Below are 12448 nucleotides of genomic sequence, written 5' to 3'. Positions count from 1 at the left end.
TCATAAATTTAACCAAATTTTCCCGAGACAAAGAAACAATGAGATGTGGTTGTTCAATATACAACAAGATCAGCAACGTGAATAAAAAAATGATTTGGAAGGGTTGACTGTAGCCTCTCTCGTCCGTGAATTATTTGATAAATTCAGTATTTTTAATTATTACAAAAGTCAAAAATAAATAAATAAATATAAAAATTCAAAATCAATTATTGTAAATTGTATGGTACGTAACTTAATGTATTATATTATATTATTATAATAAATCCACATTATTTATAGTAGTAGAAGAAAAAGAATAGATAAGGCAAAAGCTCGCGCATTCCGAAAAAAGAAAAGGGAAGATATTTCAAATGAGTCAGACGGGCCCACGGCACTTATGTCCCAATCCCATTCTGTCGATTTGGTAGAAGTAGTATAATAAATAAATGATATTTTAATATATATATATATATATATATATATATATATTTATTTTAAAAAATTATTATGTAAATTATAATTATATTAAATTTAATTAAATATATGATACGTGCATCAATTAATTATAATATAATATTTTATTAAAATTTATCCGGCGTGGGCTGGATAGCGGATGAAACTTGACTCAGCGCCAACTGCTGTCCTATCGTATCGACTGGTCAGTTCATGAACTGGAGGGATCCAGTGTTTCCAGTTTCAGAGAAGTCTGAAATTGACGACAGCCCAACTTCGACACGCGTACGTACAACTTAAATCTCTTTATAATACGTCGGAGACATGAATTCACTTCAGTCCGTAAAACACAAAGAGAGGAGAGAAAGTAAAAAAGGGAAAAAGGTAAGAGAGAAGAATGCAGAGGCTCTTGGGTGCACGGTCTCTCTGTGCTTCGTTCTTTACGAAGAAGAAGAAACATTCGGCTGCTTTCTCCTCCACTTCTCTGCTCTTTGATGACACTCAATTACAGGTCCCTCTCTCCACCTCCGCGTGCTTTTGTTCTCGCGTCTTCATTCATTATTCGTTTTCCACGTGAAAAAATGACTTAGCCTATGCATACAGTTTAAAGAAAGTGTGGGGCAATTTGCGCGAGAAAACATTGCTCCTCGTGCGGCAAAAATTGACCAATCAAATTCGTTCCCACAGGTGCTTTTTTACTTTACTTCTTAACATTTTCTTATATGATATCAGTGCAAATGGAGTTGAAATCAAATTTGTGATTTTGGTTGCTTCTCTTGCTACAGGATGTTAATTTATGGAAACTCATGGGAAATTTCAATCTCCATGGAATAACAGCTCCACGTATGCTTCTTTTATCTTATTTATTTATTTATTTTTTATTTGCATAAGCTAAGTAACAATTTTTTATTTCTGCTTCGTCGTGATTGTCTTTACCTTGGGTTTTTTAGTCTTTGAGCTTGGACTTGGTTCGGCTTTATTCGTTTCTACTAAAACCTTAAACTGTGGGTTCTCTTGTAGAGGAATACGGAGGGCTTGGACTTGGTTACTTGTATCATTGCATAGCAATGGAAGAAATTAGCCGTGCGTCGGGGTCTGTTGGTCTCTCTTACGGTGCCCATTCTAATTTGTGCATCAATCAATTGGTAATTAAGAGAACTGAGGATCTGTCAAATTGAAATAGTACTTGCCTGGTTGTTCAATGGTGCTTAAGGTATATTCATTTTGTTTTTTTTTAATGGTTGTTTAGGTGAGACATGGAAGCCCTGCTCAGAAAGACAAGTACTTGCCCAAGGTGTGATTTTCCATCTGTTTTCATTTAGTTTGTTGCAACGTTGAATATTTGTACAGTTCCTCTATAGCATATGACATATTCTCTGTTGAATTCTGATTCTGCTATAAATTGATTCATAGTTTATGTCTGTACTGATTGTACTTTCGTAGCAGTATTGACAATCTTTTCTGTAATTTGTGGTTGCCTCCATTGATCCTCTTTTATGATACTTTATGGTCTAGTTGAAGTTATTCTGTAATATAGTTCTTAATTTCATTGTACTGTTACTTTTAAGGGGCTTCCCTGTGATTTCCTTCATGTTTCTGCTATTTGCATTCATGAAAATATGGCAATATCCTATGTTTCTTGACTTCATTTTAACTTACCTATGGTCTGTTTTTGTGAAGCTCATTAGCGGAGAACATGTAGGTGCTCTTGCCATGAGTGAACCCAACGGTAACTTGCCTATGCTTCTTCTGGGGCTGTCTACCTTTTTGTTAGGCAATTTGTCTGATGTCTTTGTATTCAATGCAGCTGGCTCTGATGTTGTTGGCATGAAATGCAAAGCTGATCGCGTAGATGGGGGTTATATTATAAATGGGAACAAGATGTGGTGCACCAATGGTCCAGTTGCTCAGACGTTGGTATTTTGAAAAGTTCTTTTGCTTTGTCATGCATGTCTGTTATAATTTTATTTCAGTATGATAATAAGCTACCTTTTACAGTTATTGAATTTACTCTTGGTATAAATTTTTTTCTTATTCTGCTTAATTTCTTTTTTCATTTGTTGCCACTGACCGTCAATGTGCCTCAGGTTGTTTACGCAAAAACAGACATTAAAGCTGGCTCAAAAGGAATCACAGCATTTATCATAGAGAAAGGAATGCCCGGGTACTTCCACCAAAGCTAATTTATTTCTTCACTACTGAACGTTGGCAAGTCATAAAACCTTTTCCTCGAAAGTTTTTAGAAAATTTAATGAATTCAAATTTTGTGGTTTTAGACTGTAGTTGGTCCTAGGATGAGTTGTTGGTTATCTGGGACATATAGAACAGTTTTGATGAATGATTCTGTAATGATCAGGCAACTAACTCTTTTGACAATGGTCAATCTGTTGAACTACTACCATTTCTTGGTCATATCTGTTGAGGGCTTTGTGCTGACTAGCCTGCTTTAATTGTTAGCTAATCAAATTGTAGAATTATCTATAGACTCAACTCACCATGGTCTTAATAAAAATCTTAACAGGGTTTATAACATGAGGATGGAAACATAATTGCATTGGACATAAGAGGCGGATTCTAGACAACAAATAGGGATGAAACCATTCTGTTTTGCTTCTCTAAGATTAACATGCTCTAAAAAAAATTTCATTTAAAACTCTGTTTTAGACAAAATGGAAAAAAGATCCTTGTTCATAAGTTCCTAAATATTTCTAATAAGCACATGAGGTCTGCTGACAGTGATGATCATTGATTCTTAGCAAGTTTGATTTGGTTCTGCAGATTCAGCACTGCCCAGAAGTTAGACAAGCTCGGGATGAGAGGAAGTGATACGTACGTCTGAAATGCTTTTATTTGAACTTTTCGTTTTTGAAGTCCACCCCTGCTCTTTCCCTCTTGGCTACTTGTTACTAATAATGCTATTGGTCTATGCAGATGTGAGCTTGTATTTGAGAATTGCTTTGTTCCAAATGAGAATGTTCTTGGGCAGGAAGGAAAAGGTTGCAACTCATTCGGTGAACCTAAAATTTTTAATTATCTTACATAGATGCTGCATGTCTATTGGAGAACTGGAAGAACCGTTTCTAATTCCTGCCTGTTCTTTAGTTATCTCCTTTTATTATCAGAACCAAGGATTTTTTGTTGTGCTCATAATTATTTGAAAACCAGTTGACCACATTCTGATCCAAGCTTCTTGTTTCTTTTCAGGAGTTTATGTTATGATGTCAGGGCTAGATTTGGAGAGGCTTGTTTTGGCAGCTGGGCCCCTGGGTATTATGCAGGCATGCCTTGATGTTGTTCTTCCTTATGTTCGTCAGCGGGAGCAATTTGGCCGTCCACTTGGGGAATTTCAGTTTATCCAGGTTCGTACTTGCTATTGGGAATGACGATTGTTTGGATAAGTGCTGTTACTTAACATGCACAATTGCTTTACAGGGAAAAACTGCTGACATGTATACTGCTTTACAATCATCAAGGTACAAGAGATTCTGATTTTGTAACATGTCAATGTGTCTAAAAACTTTAGTTTTCCTCATAGCAGCAGTTAACAAACTGCCATTATTTCAGGTCCTATGTTTATTCTGTTGCCAGGGACTGTGACAACGGAAAAGTTGACCCTAAGGTATTGTTGAAATCTGAATTCTGTTCTTTTCCTTCTTTTTTTTAAGTGGAAGGGGAAAATGAAAATGACTATATCTGTCTAATAGCATGAGATTGTTAACTGAAGCAGACAGTAACTGACTGTTTGATACAATTTTCAGGACTGTGCTGGAGTGATACTTTGTGCAGCTGAAAGAGCCACCCAAGTTACTCTGCAGGTGAACCTACAGTTCTTCCTAGTCTTAACCCGTCTTTTTGTTTGTGCAATGACTATATTATTGTGCAGCTTTTTTAAGCGGCAAATTCTGAACATATTATTGTCAATTTATTGATTGAGCTCATATTCTACTTTCCAGGCTATTCAATGTTTAGGTGGTAATGGTTATGTAAATGAGTATGCCACTGGACGTCTCCTTCGAGATGCCAAACTATATGAAATTGGTGCAGGCACCAGTGAGATAAGAAGAATGATTATAGGTCGCGCACTCTTAAAGCAACAGTGAGAGATGGCCGCTTTGTAGGATTCTCACTTGCACTGTTGCACATACTTTCTATATTCATTTTAAATTGTGAAATTCCCTTGGTTTAAAACAGGGAACGCACGAACAAGTGCTGAATTATAAAATTTACCGGTTTATCAACTCTACAAAATAAAATTTGCACGTTCTATTTTCTCAAATATTTATGTAAACTTTCGTAATTTTTACTTGTTTCGGTAATGGCCGGGAGGAAACGTGATAAAATTGTCCACAACATTTCTTTGAATAGCCACAAATCTTATCATAATGCATGACGGATTTGTTTGTGATGCCTTTATTGTTCTGTGTTACTGCATGTCTGATGTTACATCTGTGCATTTCTAGACAACTGAAACACATCACTTCCAATCAAGTTTGGTGCATGTAGTAAACTGAATCGTGTAGGTCCTTTAACCTGCTTTGTCTTCTAAATTTAATCCAATTTTGCTTTGTCTTACGAAGAAATTGTAGAAGCACAGGGTCCACACTCAAGTGAGCAGCGAATCAGCAGGAGCCCGAATTCTATTTTTCACCGTAATGTGGCCCCAATCGGGCTATCATTTCGTTACGGAAGCCAAACAGAAGCACTTTCCATTTTCCATCACGCCAAAACATACTGTGACTGAATTATTGATGCTAGCATGTTGCCGGTAGGCAGAAAGCACAAGTTGAAAACAGTTTACAACTGTGATTGTCGATAATAGAAGGCCAAATAGGAATGCGCACAGAGGCAAACATAAGACCCCTAATTAGGTTCATATTTATTACGTTGTACATACAAACATATCATCAAGCACGTCTAGGAACTTCAAACCCTTACTACCGTCGGAGAAGAGTCTGGCTGGCTGACTGATGAAGACTTCGAAACTGAAACTTCCATTATTACCGGTGCTTGATCCAAGCAGCTTTGAGTATCATCGGTGGTTCCAATGGTCATCTTCTCCACTTCTTCTTGCGTATAGATATGGATCTTGGACACCTCATTACAGAATTCACTGCTACCACAAAAACTCGTTTGTTAAGACAAAAGAAAAAGACAAATCCAATTGTTCTGCTCGCTTCTCTAGGACTGCTAAAGATCTTGTCATTGGATAGAAGCAGAAACATAATAGAGAATGAACTAAAGGTGATGAGAGAATATTTGACACTTACTGCCAAGGATCATCCCCAACAACCATCACATCATTCTCACTGTCGGTGTACAAGATCCGCCATCCTTTAGCAGGATCTCGTAAAAGGCCTTCCATGTTAAATAAGTGCTCTAGTTCACTTAGCAGGTCATTGTAGCCATTCAGTCTCGAGAGATCAATAGCTCTTCCAACCAAGCTGCCTTGCTTGTGAACCTTCCCCAAGTTAATGAAACATCATTAGTAAAAGGAAAAGGCAGAAATTAAATATTGGCAAATTCTTTCCAATTTTGATCCTTACATAGCTCACCTTTGTACAACTCCTCTTACCAGGGCTTTGAGAGCTTGGAGTAGGTGTTTCAGAAGTCAGAGAGAACCCAAAAAGCTTACATCCAGCTGCTGTCCCATTAAAGCTTCCATCTTTGTGACTCGTCATATTTGCCTTGAAAGTGGGTGTAGGGATATTTTCCACAGGCTTATGCTCGTTCAGAAGATTTTCTTTTCTAATTTCGGCTCCAATTGCTGGCATCTGGATAGAAGATGAGTTGAGTTTAACATTTTCTCTCTGGAGATTAGAAGCATAAGGGCGCATTGTGTGATGTTGGACAGTTTTGGGCATATCACCATAAGGGAAAAACATATTTGACAGGCTTTCTGATGGTGGAGGGTAGATATTGGGCTTGGATGCTTGATACATGTTCATCGAATTGCAACCAAAATTGGGTTTTCCCCAAGTGCCTAGATTGAGATCAACTTTTCCAGTCAGGGATCTCAATGGGCATATTTCTTGACCTTGCAAGACCTTTGGAAACCTATTGGATTCCACAAAGCCTGTGTAAGAGGTGGGGCGAGCTCTAACAAGCTCATTAATATTATCCTTTCTGATTCCATTTAATGCAAGACTTTGATGTGCGGGTGCTCGCATTTCAAAACCCAGAGGGTGGTTAACAGTATCACATCCACACAGGGGTGATACAAAACCTACATTTTCTTGACCTTGCAAGACCTTAGAGGATCTTACAGATTCCTCAAAGTCCAAAACCCCACCACCTCTGGCTGCAAGAAGACAGATTATAACATGGAGAAGTTAGCAAGTGTGAAGAAGAAAATGCTGGTATGATTATCTAATTGGGAGGATTTTTACCACTGACAGGGTAGTCGGGTGGAGGAGCCTGCAGACCAGTCCGCAGTTTCTTCATCCTTGGGGAGGACTGAATGCTCAGGGGTGGGAGAGAAACAGAACGATCAATTTCCCAGGGGGAAACCTGTTCTTGATGATCACTCCCAATACACTCATCCCATCTGACCTGTCCAAACATATATGAAATTGGTGAATAAAACATGTATGCATAAGTAATCTAATGTGACCCAGTAGGGTCCATCAAATTAGCATGATAAGATGGAGGAATTCCGGCGTGAGTGAGTTTCATCAACTACTTGGCTCCCTAGAAGCAGCCTGGTATTGTTAAATCAGCCTAATTAATGCCGTGTGAATTATAGTATGAAAACAAACCGAGCTTAAGAAAATTCAGTGGTCTTCCCAGAGTAACTGAAGTACATACACTTATTAGTGATTGTGTATGAAAGGTAAAGAGGTAGCACAAATATATTAAAATAACGGTCTACCAAGCAAACAAGTGGAAGCTCGACAAGGAAGCGATTTCCTCATATCCAGGATAAAGAACAAAAATTGCAAGTAGACAAAAGACAATAAAATGCAAGATTGTCCAAATCAAAGAGAATGGGAATACTGTAGATAAGTTATTGATAGCATAATTATAAAGCTCACCATTAAGCATCTCCATTTTGAGTTTGGCCATCGATAGGGATCCAAGTCAGTGATTCCAGTCACTACACCATTGCACCTTCAAGATAAGAAATGGCACCACAGTATGAGAATAAATCATCACCAGTAAAAATATAATTATTGTCATGCTGTGTAATGGACTCATACAATACCTTCTTTCAGGAGAATCGTCCATTTCAAATCTCATTTTGAATCTTGTTCCAATGCATATGGGATTCATGATGATCTTCACATACTTTTGGTAGGGTATGACAAAGTCTGCGTGAGTGGCCCTGCATTTCAACATTTTGGAAATAAAAATCTCTTTTCTCATAAAGCAAGCCTGACCCAGCAAGTAAATAAAAATGCAAGAATGAATGGATTCGTCTTCAATTTCATAAGAACAAGAGCTATTAGCTCAAACTTCTAGAATACAGTCTTAGAATATGGGCTGAATGATTGCAGAACAAGCGTTCTGAAGAGAAATGCTTGCTAAGTCATTGAAGCCATTCCTTAATCAATTCAAGCTTCATAGCTTAATTTCCAACTGAAATTAAGAAATCATAGTCATTTAATTTACAACATACAGCTTGACCATTTTTGTTCAACTCCCAGGAACCAGCTTCAAAATCGATGATATAATTTCTATCATTGAATCATTTTTTCCAGTACACATGTGCTCAGTTAACCAAAGAACAGAATGAACAAAAATTAGTAATCCAAGCAAGTAAAGAGGTTCACAGTCAAAGGCAAGGGGCTGTAATATGTAGCTGATGTGCTCTATTACCTAAATTTACTATACTCTTCTTATTGAGGCAAATGTTTGACACATAACTCTTTCAAGAACTCATACTCACATGCTAGTGCTAAAGTTACATTCATATATATGATATTATTCACGCAGCGGGAGTGGAGCCTCATATGACGTTTTCTCAATAAAATCACAGCTTGAGAATGGTTGACATCCAATCCATAGAATTACTTATGCTATTAGTCTCATTGACAACAAAATGCCTTGTAGTAGTTGCAACCGTTCACAGTCATCAAGTAGAAAGAGGGGGCCAAAAAAGAAAAAAAATGGGACTGTGGGACCAACAGAGAAGTATCAGTATGAATTTCATTTCCTCCATTTAAGCAGACAATGGTCAATTACCTTGGACTGTAGAAAACATGGAACATGCTCTTGGTTGATACTGCGTTAGCCACTACAGAAAGAACATTGGGGTATGAATTCTGCTTCGAAAGAATTGAATCAGGAAGACCATTTCTAGGTTGAACAGATCTTCTGATACCCAACCTCAGCTCTCCATCTTTACCCCTACAAAATGAAAGAAAAATTTTGCAGGTTCTGGTCACTAAAATGGGGTTGGAGAAACCCATGACAATAGGATGTTGTTGATTGGAAATGAAACAATGAATTATTTGCTCACAGCATTGGAATACCCTTTAGTTCACTGTTTTGGACAAGCGAAACTCGTTCAAATCTTCTTATGCATTGAGCATTTTGGGATTTAGAGAAGGCACTAATTTTATCTGTTTTCATAAAACTCGAAGATGTGCAAATGATTTCCTTGTAATAATTCTTTTCTCCTTTTGACTAGTTACCATATTCACAGAGCTAACAGTGACTTTTGGCTCCAATTCATAACAAACGAGAAAATTACAATGTAATGTTACATGCATCATCAAAATGTTAATTTTTTTTTCTTAACCTCAGGAAAAGCACTGCATCCCCTGAAACAAGATTCTTTTGGCTCACAAAGATGCTCCATCCTGTGGTAAGCAGATGCCGCCTTGGCTGACCTAAAAGGTAATAAACATTGAACTTTATCGATTTCTCCTTCAATTTTTCTTTGTTCTTTGATAAGAAACAGACAGGTTTCCAGAAGTTTCCCAAAGTTACCTCTATAAATATGTCGAAACCTCCACTCCACTCCATGCAGGTCCTTGGCAACAAGCTCTTGAGAGGGTCTCTGCTGTTTATAGTCCTGAAATAAAGGAAATACCATTACTTTAACTAGAAAATCTCCATTATTATGTTACCATCTGATTTTCTAAAGCATAGCAAACATATAAAAGCATAGAACTGCACCAGAGGAGGGAAACAATCTTCGGCAGCCCTACGAGGAACAGAGAACCCGCCATGGGTACTAGTATCAGAAGCTGTAAGTGTTTTGCAGAACATATGAGGAGTTGATTTTGTAGGTGATCTTCCACCCCCCTCCTCATCCACACCCAAATTTTCAAGCTGTTTTGCCTCTAAATTTAGCCCTTCCAACTATATAAAACACCAAAGGATACAGTATGAGCAACAGAAATTTAAATTCAACACGTTAAGAATATAAATTCTCATAAAATATATACAATAATTGCTAAAAACTTACAAGTTGAAAATTTTCATCAAGAAATGCAACTAGTACGCACTAATAACAAAGACAGAGAAGCCAATTAGCAACAGTTTAGGCAGAAAATCATACCTCCGGTTGAGGAAGCAAAGCAACCTGAGTATAGACCTCATCATTCTCTTTATTAGCCTGTTACATAGAGAAATTACAATTAATAATCAACTTTAAAAGAATAAAAAGAAAATGGGAAATCGTATAGCCTTGTGCTGAAGGCTAATATGAGAATTCACAAGCAATCCAACACGAAAGGAAAAGGACCCTGTACTTACAAGCAGTTGAACATCCACAACTTTGCAAAAGATTTGTGGTTGGAGATCAAAGTTGGGAACTTCAATAGGTGGAAAAGCAGAGGATGAGGCAACTTGTTCTAAGTGACCCTGAGGGAAGTAAACAACTACATTTCCTTTCTTGGGCAGTGAAGTGAGAGGACCAGCACAAGCATGCCAAAGCTCAAAATAAATTGAAGAATATAAAGAAGAAGAAGAAGAAGAATTTGCAGAACATGAAGAAGAAGAAGATGAAGAGTTCAAGTAACAGACACAACCACTGTTGTTCTTCCCACAATCTCCATTGCAAAATGCAATCTTTTCCCCCTCAGTAGTTGCTGCATGGTTCAGATCAAATTCCATGAACACCTCAGCCGAAAAAACAAAAAAGGGTATTCTTTGTGCTCTCTCAATACTACTAAAAGACCATTAACAAACCACACACTTAAGATAATATCTTTAATAGTAATGAAGTGGTGATAACAAGAGCACCCACAAAGCTTAAAAAAACTAAGGAAAATGTGGAAATGGGGTCAAATCACGGAAGAAATTTCATATTTTTGAGGGGTACCATAAAGCTAAAACAGGAGAAGGGTGCAAGAAGATGAATAGAAAAGAACAAGAAAGTCATGCTAAGGCTTTAAGAAGAAGGGAGGAAAAAAAAAAAAAAAAGATGAGATGAAAGAAAGAGAAAGGGTATCAAATAATAACAAGGAATTCAAAGTATGATTCCTCTCCCATTTTTTGCAGGTACTGAGAGGAGGGAGCAGGAGAAACAGAAGACATAGACAATTGCTTACAGAAAGAACAGAAACACAAACAAAAAGCGAAAAAGAAATAAGAAATGAAAAAAATAAAATAAAATAAAAGCCAAGTGAGTGAGGACTGAGGTGGTGGCTTTTTTGGAATTAACACTGTTTAAAGAGAGACTGTGTTGGGTGGAGGGGACAAGCTAAGACATTACACAACCCACACTCCCCTACTCCTGTCACTATGCTTTCTTTCTTTCTTTTCTTTCTTTGCCTTGGCTTTTTCTTCTTTTGTTATTTTCCCCTTTTTTTGTTTTTCTTGGGTCAATTATAGTATTACACTGTAGAAATGTTTTGAGTAATTATAAAAGTAGCCCTAATACTTTGCAAAAGCAATGAATTAGTCCACAAACTTATCTGCTGTCTCAAAATCATCTCTATTATTTATCTCTGCTGGTAAGAACTAAGCATGCAATAAGATTATTTTATCCTTTTCATCAGTAAATTTAAGAGAGTAATTATAAAGTTTGAATCATAAGTTATGATTCTTATTTGATCTGAATTCTTTGATCTTTTTTTTTTCTTTTTAAGTATTAACATGTTTAGTTACAGATCTACAAATCTAAATACATATAATGAGAACTGAGGGTTTATTAACACAAAAAAAAAATCTAAAATTAATAAAGGTGGATTTACTTCCATTTGATTAAGGTAGAAATAAAACAATACTCACTTGGGTATGAATTCATCACTCAACAAATGATGATTTTTTTCCAATCTTAGTCTTTCAATGATTATTTTGTTACACTAGTAAATTAAGTGAACTTATTTCTATATTTCAATTAGAAGTATAATGATTTTAAAAAAAAGAACGTAATTTATTCAATTTTATTGATGTAATTTGATGGCATGGAGGAGTTTGAGAGAAGTAGTAAAATTACGAGTTATTTCCTATATTTACGAATTTACATGGAGTGATTTGATAATTTTAAGAAGTTGCTTTTTTTTTCTTCTTTTTCACTGTGTTTTATTCAGAGCCCTCCATTGTCCATTCATTCCCACCACGGTCCAAGACAAAAGGGGAGTTTTCATTAATTCAAATCAATACAATACAACAAACAAAATCTAATATTGTAACTTCTCTTTAGAACTTTCTTTATTTCCCCAAAAAAACAATCACATAACGTCAACAATAAGAACAACTGCACCCACTAAATTCCCCTCATCATAGCCTTAGACTTCATATCTCAAGTTATCAATTCCATCCAAATGTACCCTCTTGATATTTAATGTAAATAGTATTTGATCTAATTACAGACAGACAGTATCACTTTGATTCAACTTTTTACATTTTTATTAAATTAAAAAAAAAATGGTCCAATCTTGAAAAGGAATGGACCAATTTTTATGGGTAATCTTTTTCAGTTAAGTTTTTATGAAAGTTGAGTTGAAATGTGAGAGCAGAAACGGCCACTACACAACAGTCCCCAGTTGGACACTCATTATCGAAAATAAAAATTAAAAAAAGAAAAAAGAAAAGCAAAGAAAAAAAAAGGGGCCAAAAGAGA

General features: G+C 36.4%; 2 protein-coding genes across 3 annotated transcripts; one reads left to right on the top strand and one right to left on the bottom strand.

The window, feature by feature from the left end:
* Positions 1-760: 760 nt before the first annotated feature.
* On the top strand, positions 761-4708 carry LOC102614101 (isovaleryl-CoA dehydrogenase, mitochondrial). The gene is made up of 15 exons (XM_006488074.4): positions 761-943; positions 1036-1119; positions 1218-1275; positions 1453-1577; positions 1682-1726; positions 2113-2161; positions 2240-2349; positions 2520-2596; positions 3211-3261; positions 3364-3428; positions 3637-3791; positions 3865-3905; positions 3997-4051; positions 4191-4247; positions 4386-4708. Exons 1-15 carry the CDS (start codon positions 830-832, stop codon positions 4530-4532), a joined length of 1233 nt encoding a protein of 410 aa, XP_006488137.1. The 5' UTR covers positions 761-829; the 3' UTR covers positions 4533-4708.
* Positions 4709-5154: 446 nt separating this feature from the next.
* Positions 5155-11134, bottom strand: LOC102613600 (auxin response factor 4). 2 transcript variants are annotated; one of them, XM_006488072.3, is made up of 12 exons: positions 10135-11134; positions 9938-9994; positions 9553-9738; positions 9364-9448; positions 9173-9263; positions 8614-8778; positions 7634-7753; positions 7464-7539; positions 6819-6981; positions 5985-6730; positions 5700-5890; positions 5155-5545 (listed from the first exon to the last, which is right to left on the bottom strand). In XM_006488072.3, exons 1-12 carry the CDS (start codon positions 10492-10494, stop codon positions 5356-5358), a joined length of 2430 nt encoding a protein of 809 aa, XP_006488135.1. In that variant the 5' UTR covers positions 10495-11134; the 3' UTR covers positions 5155-5355. The 2 variants fall into 2 exon arrangements, with proteins under 2 accessions (XP_006488135.1, XP_006488136.1); XM_006488073.3 differs by having other exon boundaries at positions 5155-5542; positions 10135-11128.
* Between the last annotated feature and the right edge of the window lie 1314 nt (positions 11135-12448).

Source organism: Citrus sinensis, chromosome 8 (assembly GCF_022201045.2).
Source record: "Citrus sinensis cultivar Valencia sweet orange chromosome 8, DVS_A1.0, whole genome shotgun sequence".
Classification (NCBI taxonomy): domain Eukaryota; kingdom Viridiplantae; phylum Streptophyta; class Magnoliopsida; order Sapindales; family Rutaceae; genus Citrus; species Citrus sinensis.
Note: the sequence above shows the minus strand (reverse complement) of the source record. Positions and strands in the feature narration are given on the sequence as shown.

What these genes read in the sequence shown, in the direction of transcription:
- LOC102614101 (XM_006488074.4), top strand. Translation starts at nt 830, where the DNA reads ATGCAGAGGCTCTTGGGTGCACGGTCTCTCTGTGCTTCGTTCTTTACG. An exon ending in TCTTGGGCAGGAAGGAAAAG is followed by an intron (nt 3,429 to 3,636) that starts GTTGCAACTCAT and finishes GTTTCTTTTCAG; the next exon opens with GAGTTTATGTTATGATGTCA. An exon ending in GGGAATTTCAGTTTATCCAG is followed by an intron (nt 3,792 to 3,864) that starts GTTCGTACTTGC and finishes ATTGCTTTACAG; the next exon opens with GGAAAAACTGCTGACATGTA.
- LOC102613600 (XM_006488072.3), bottom strand. Translation starts at nt 10,494, where the DNA reads ATGGAATTTGATCTGAACCATGCAGCAACTACTGAGGGGGAAAAGATT. An exon ending in CAAAATGGAGATGCTTAATG is followed by an intron (nt 6,982 to 7,463) that starts GTGAGCTTTATA and finishes ATGTTTGGACAG; the next exon opens with GTCAGATGGGATGAGTGTAT. An exon ending in ACCCGACTACCCTGTCAGTG is followed by an intron (nt 6,731 to 6,818) that starts GTAAAAATCCTC and finishes GTCTTCTTGCAG; the next exon opens with CCAGAGGTGGTGGGGTTTTG.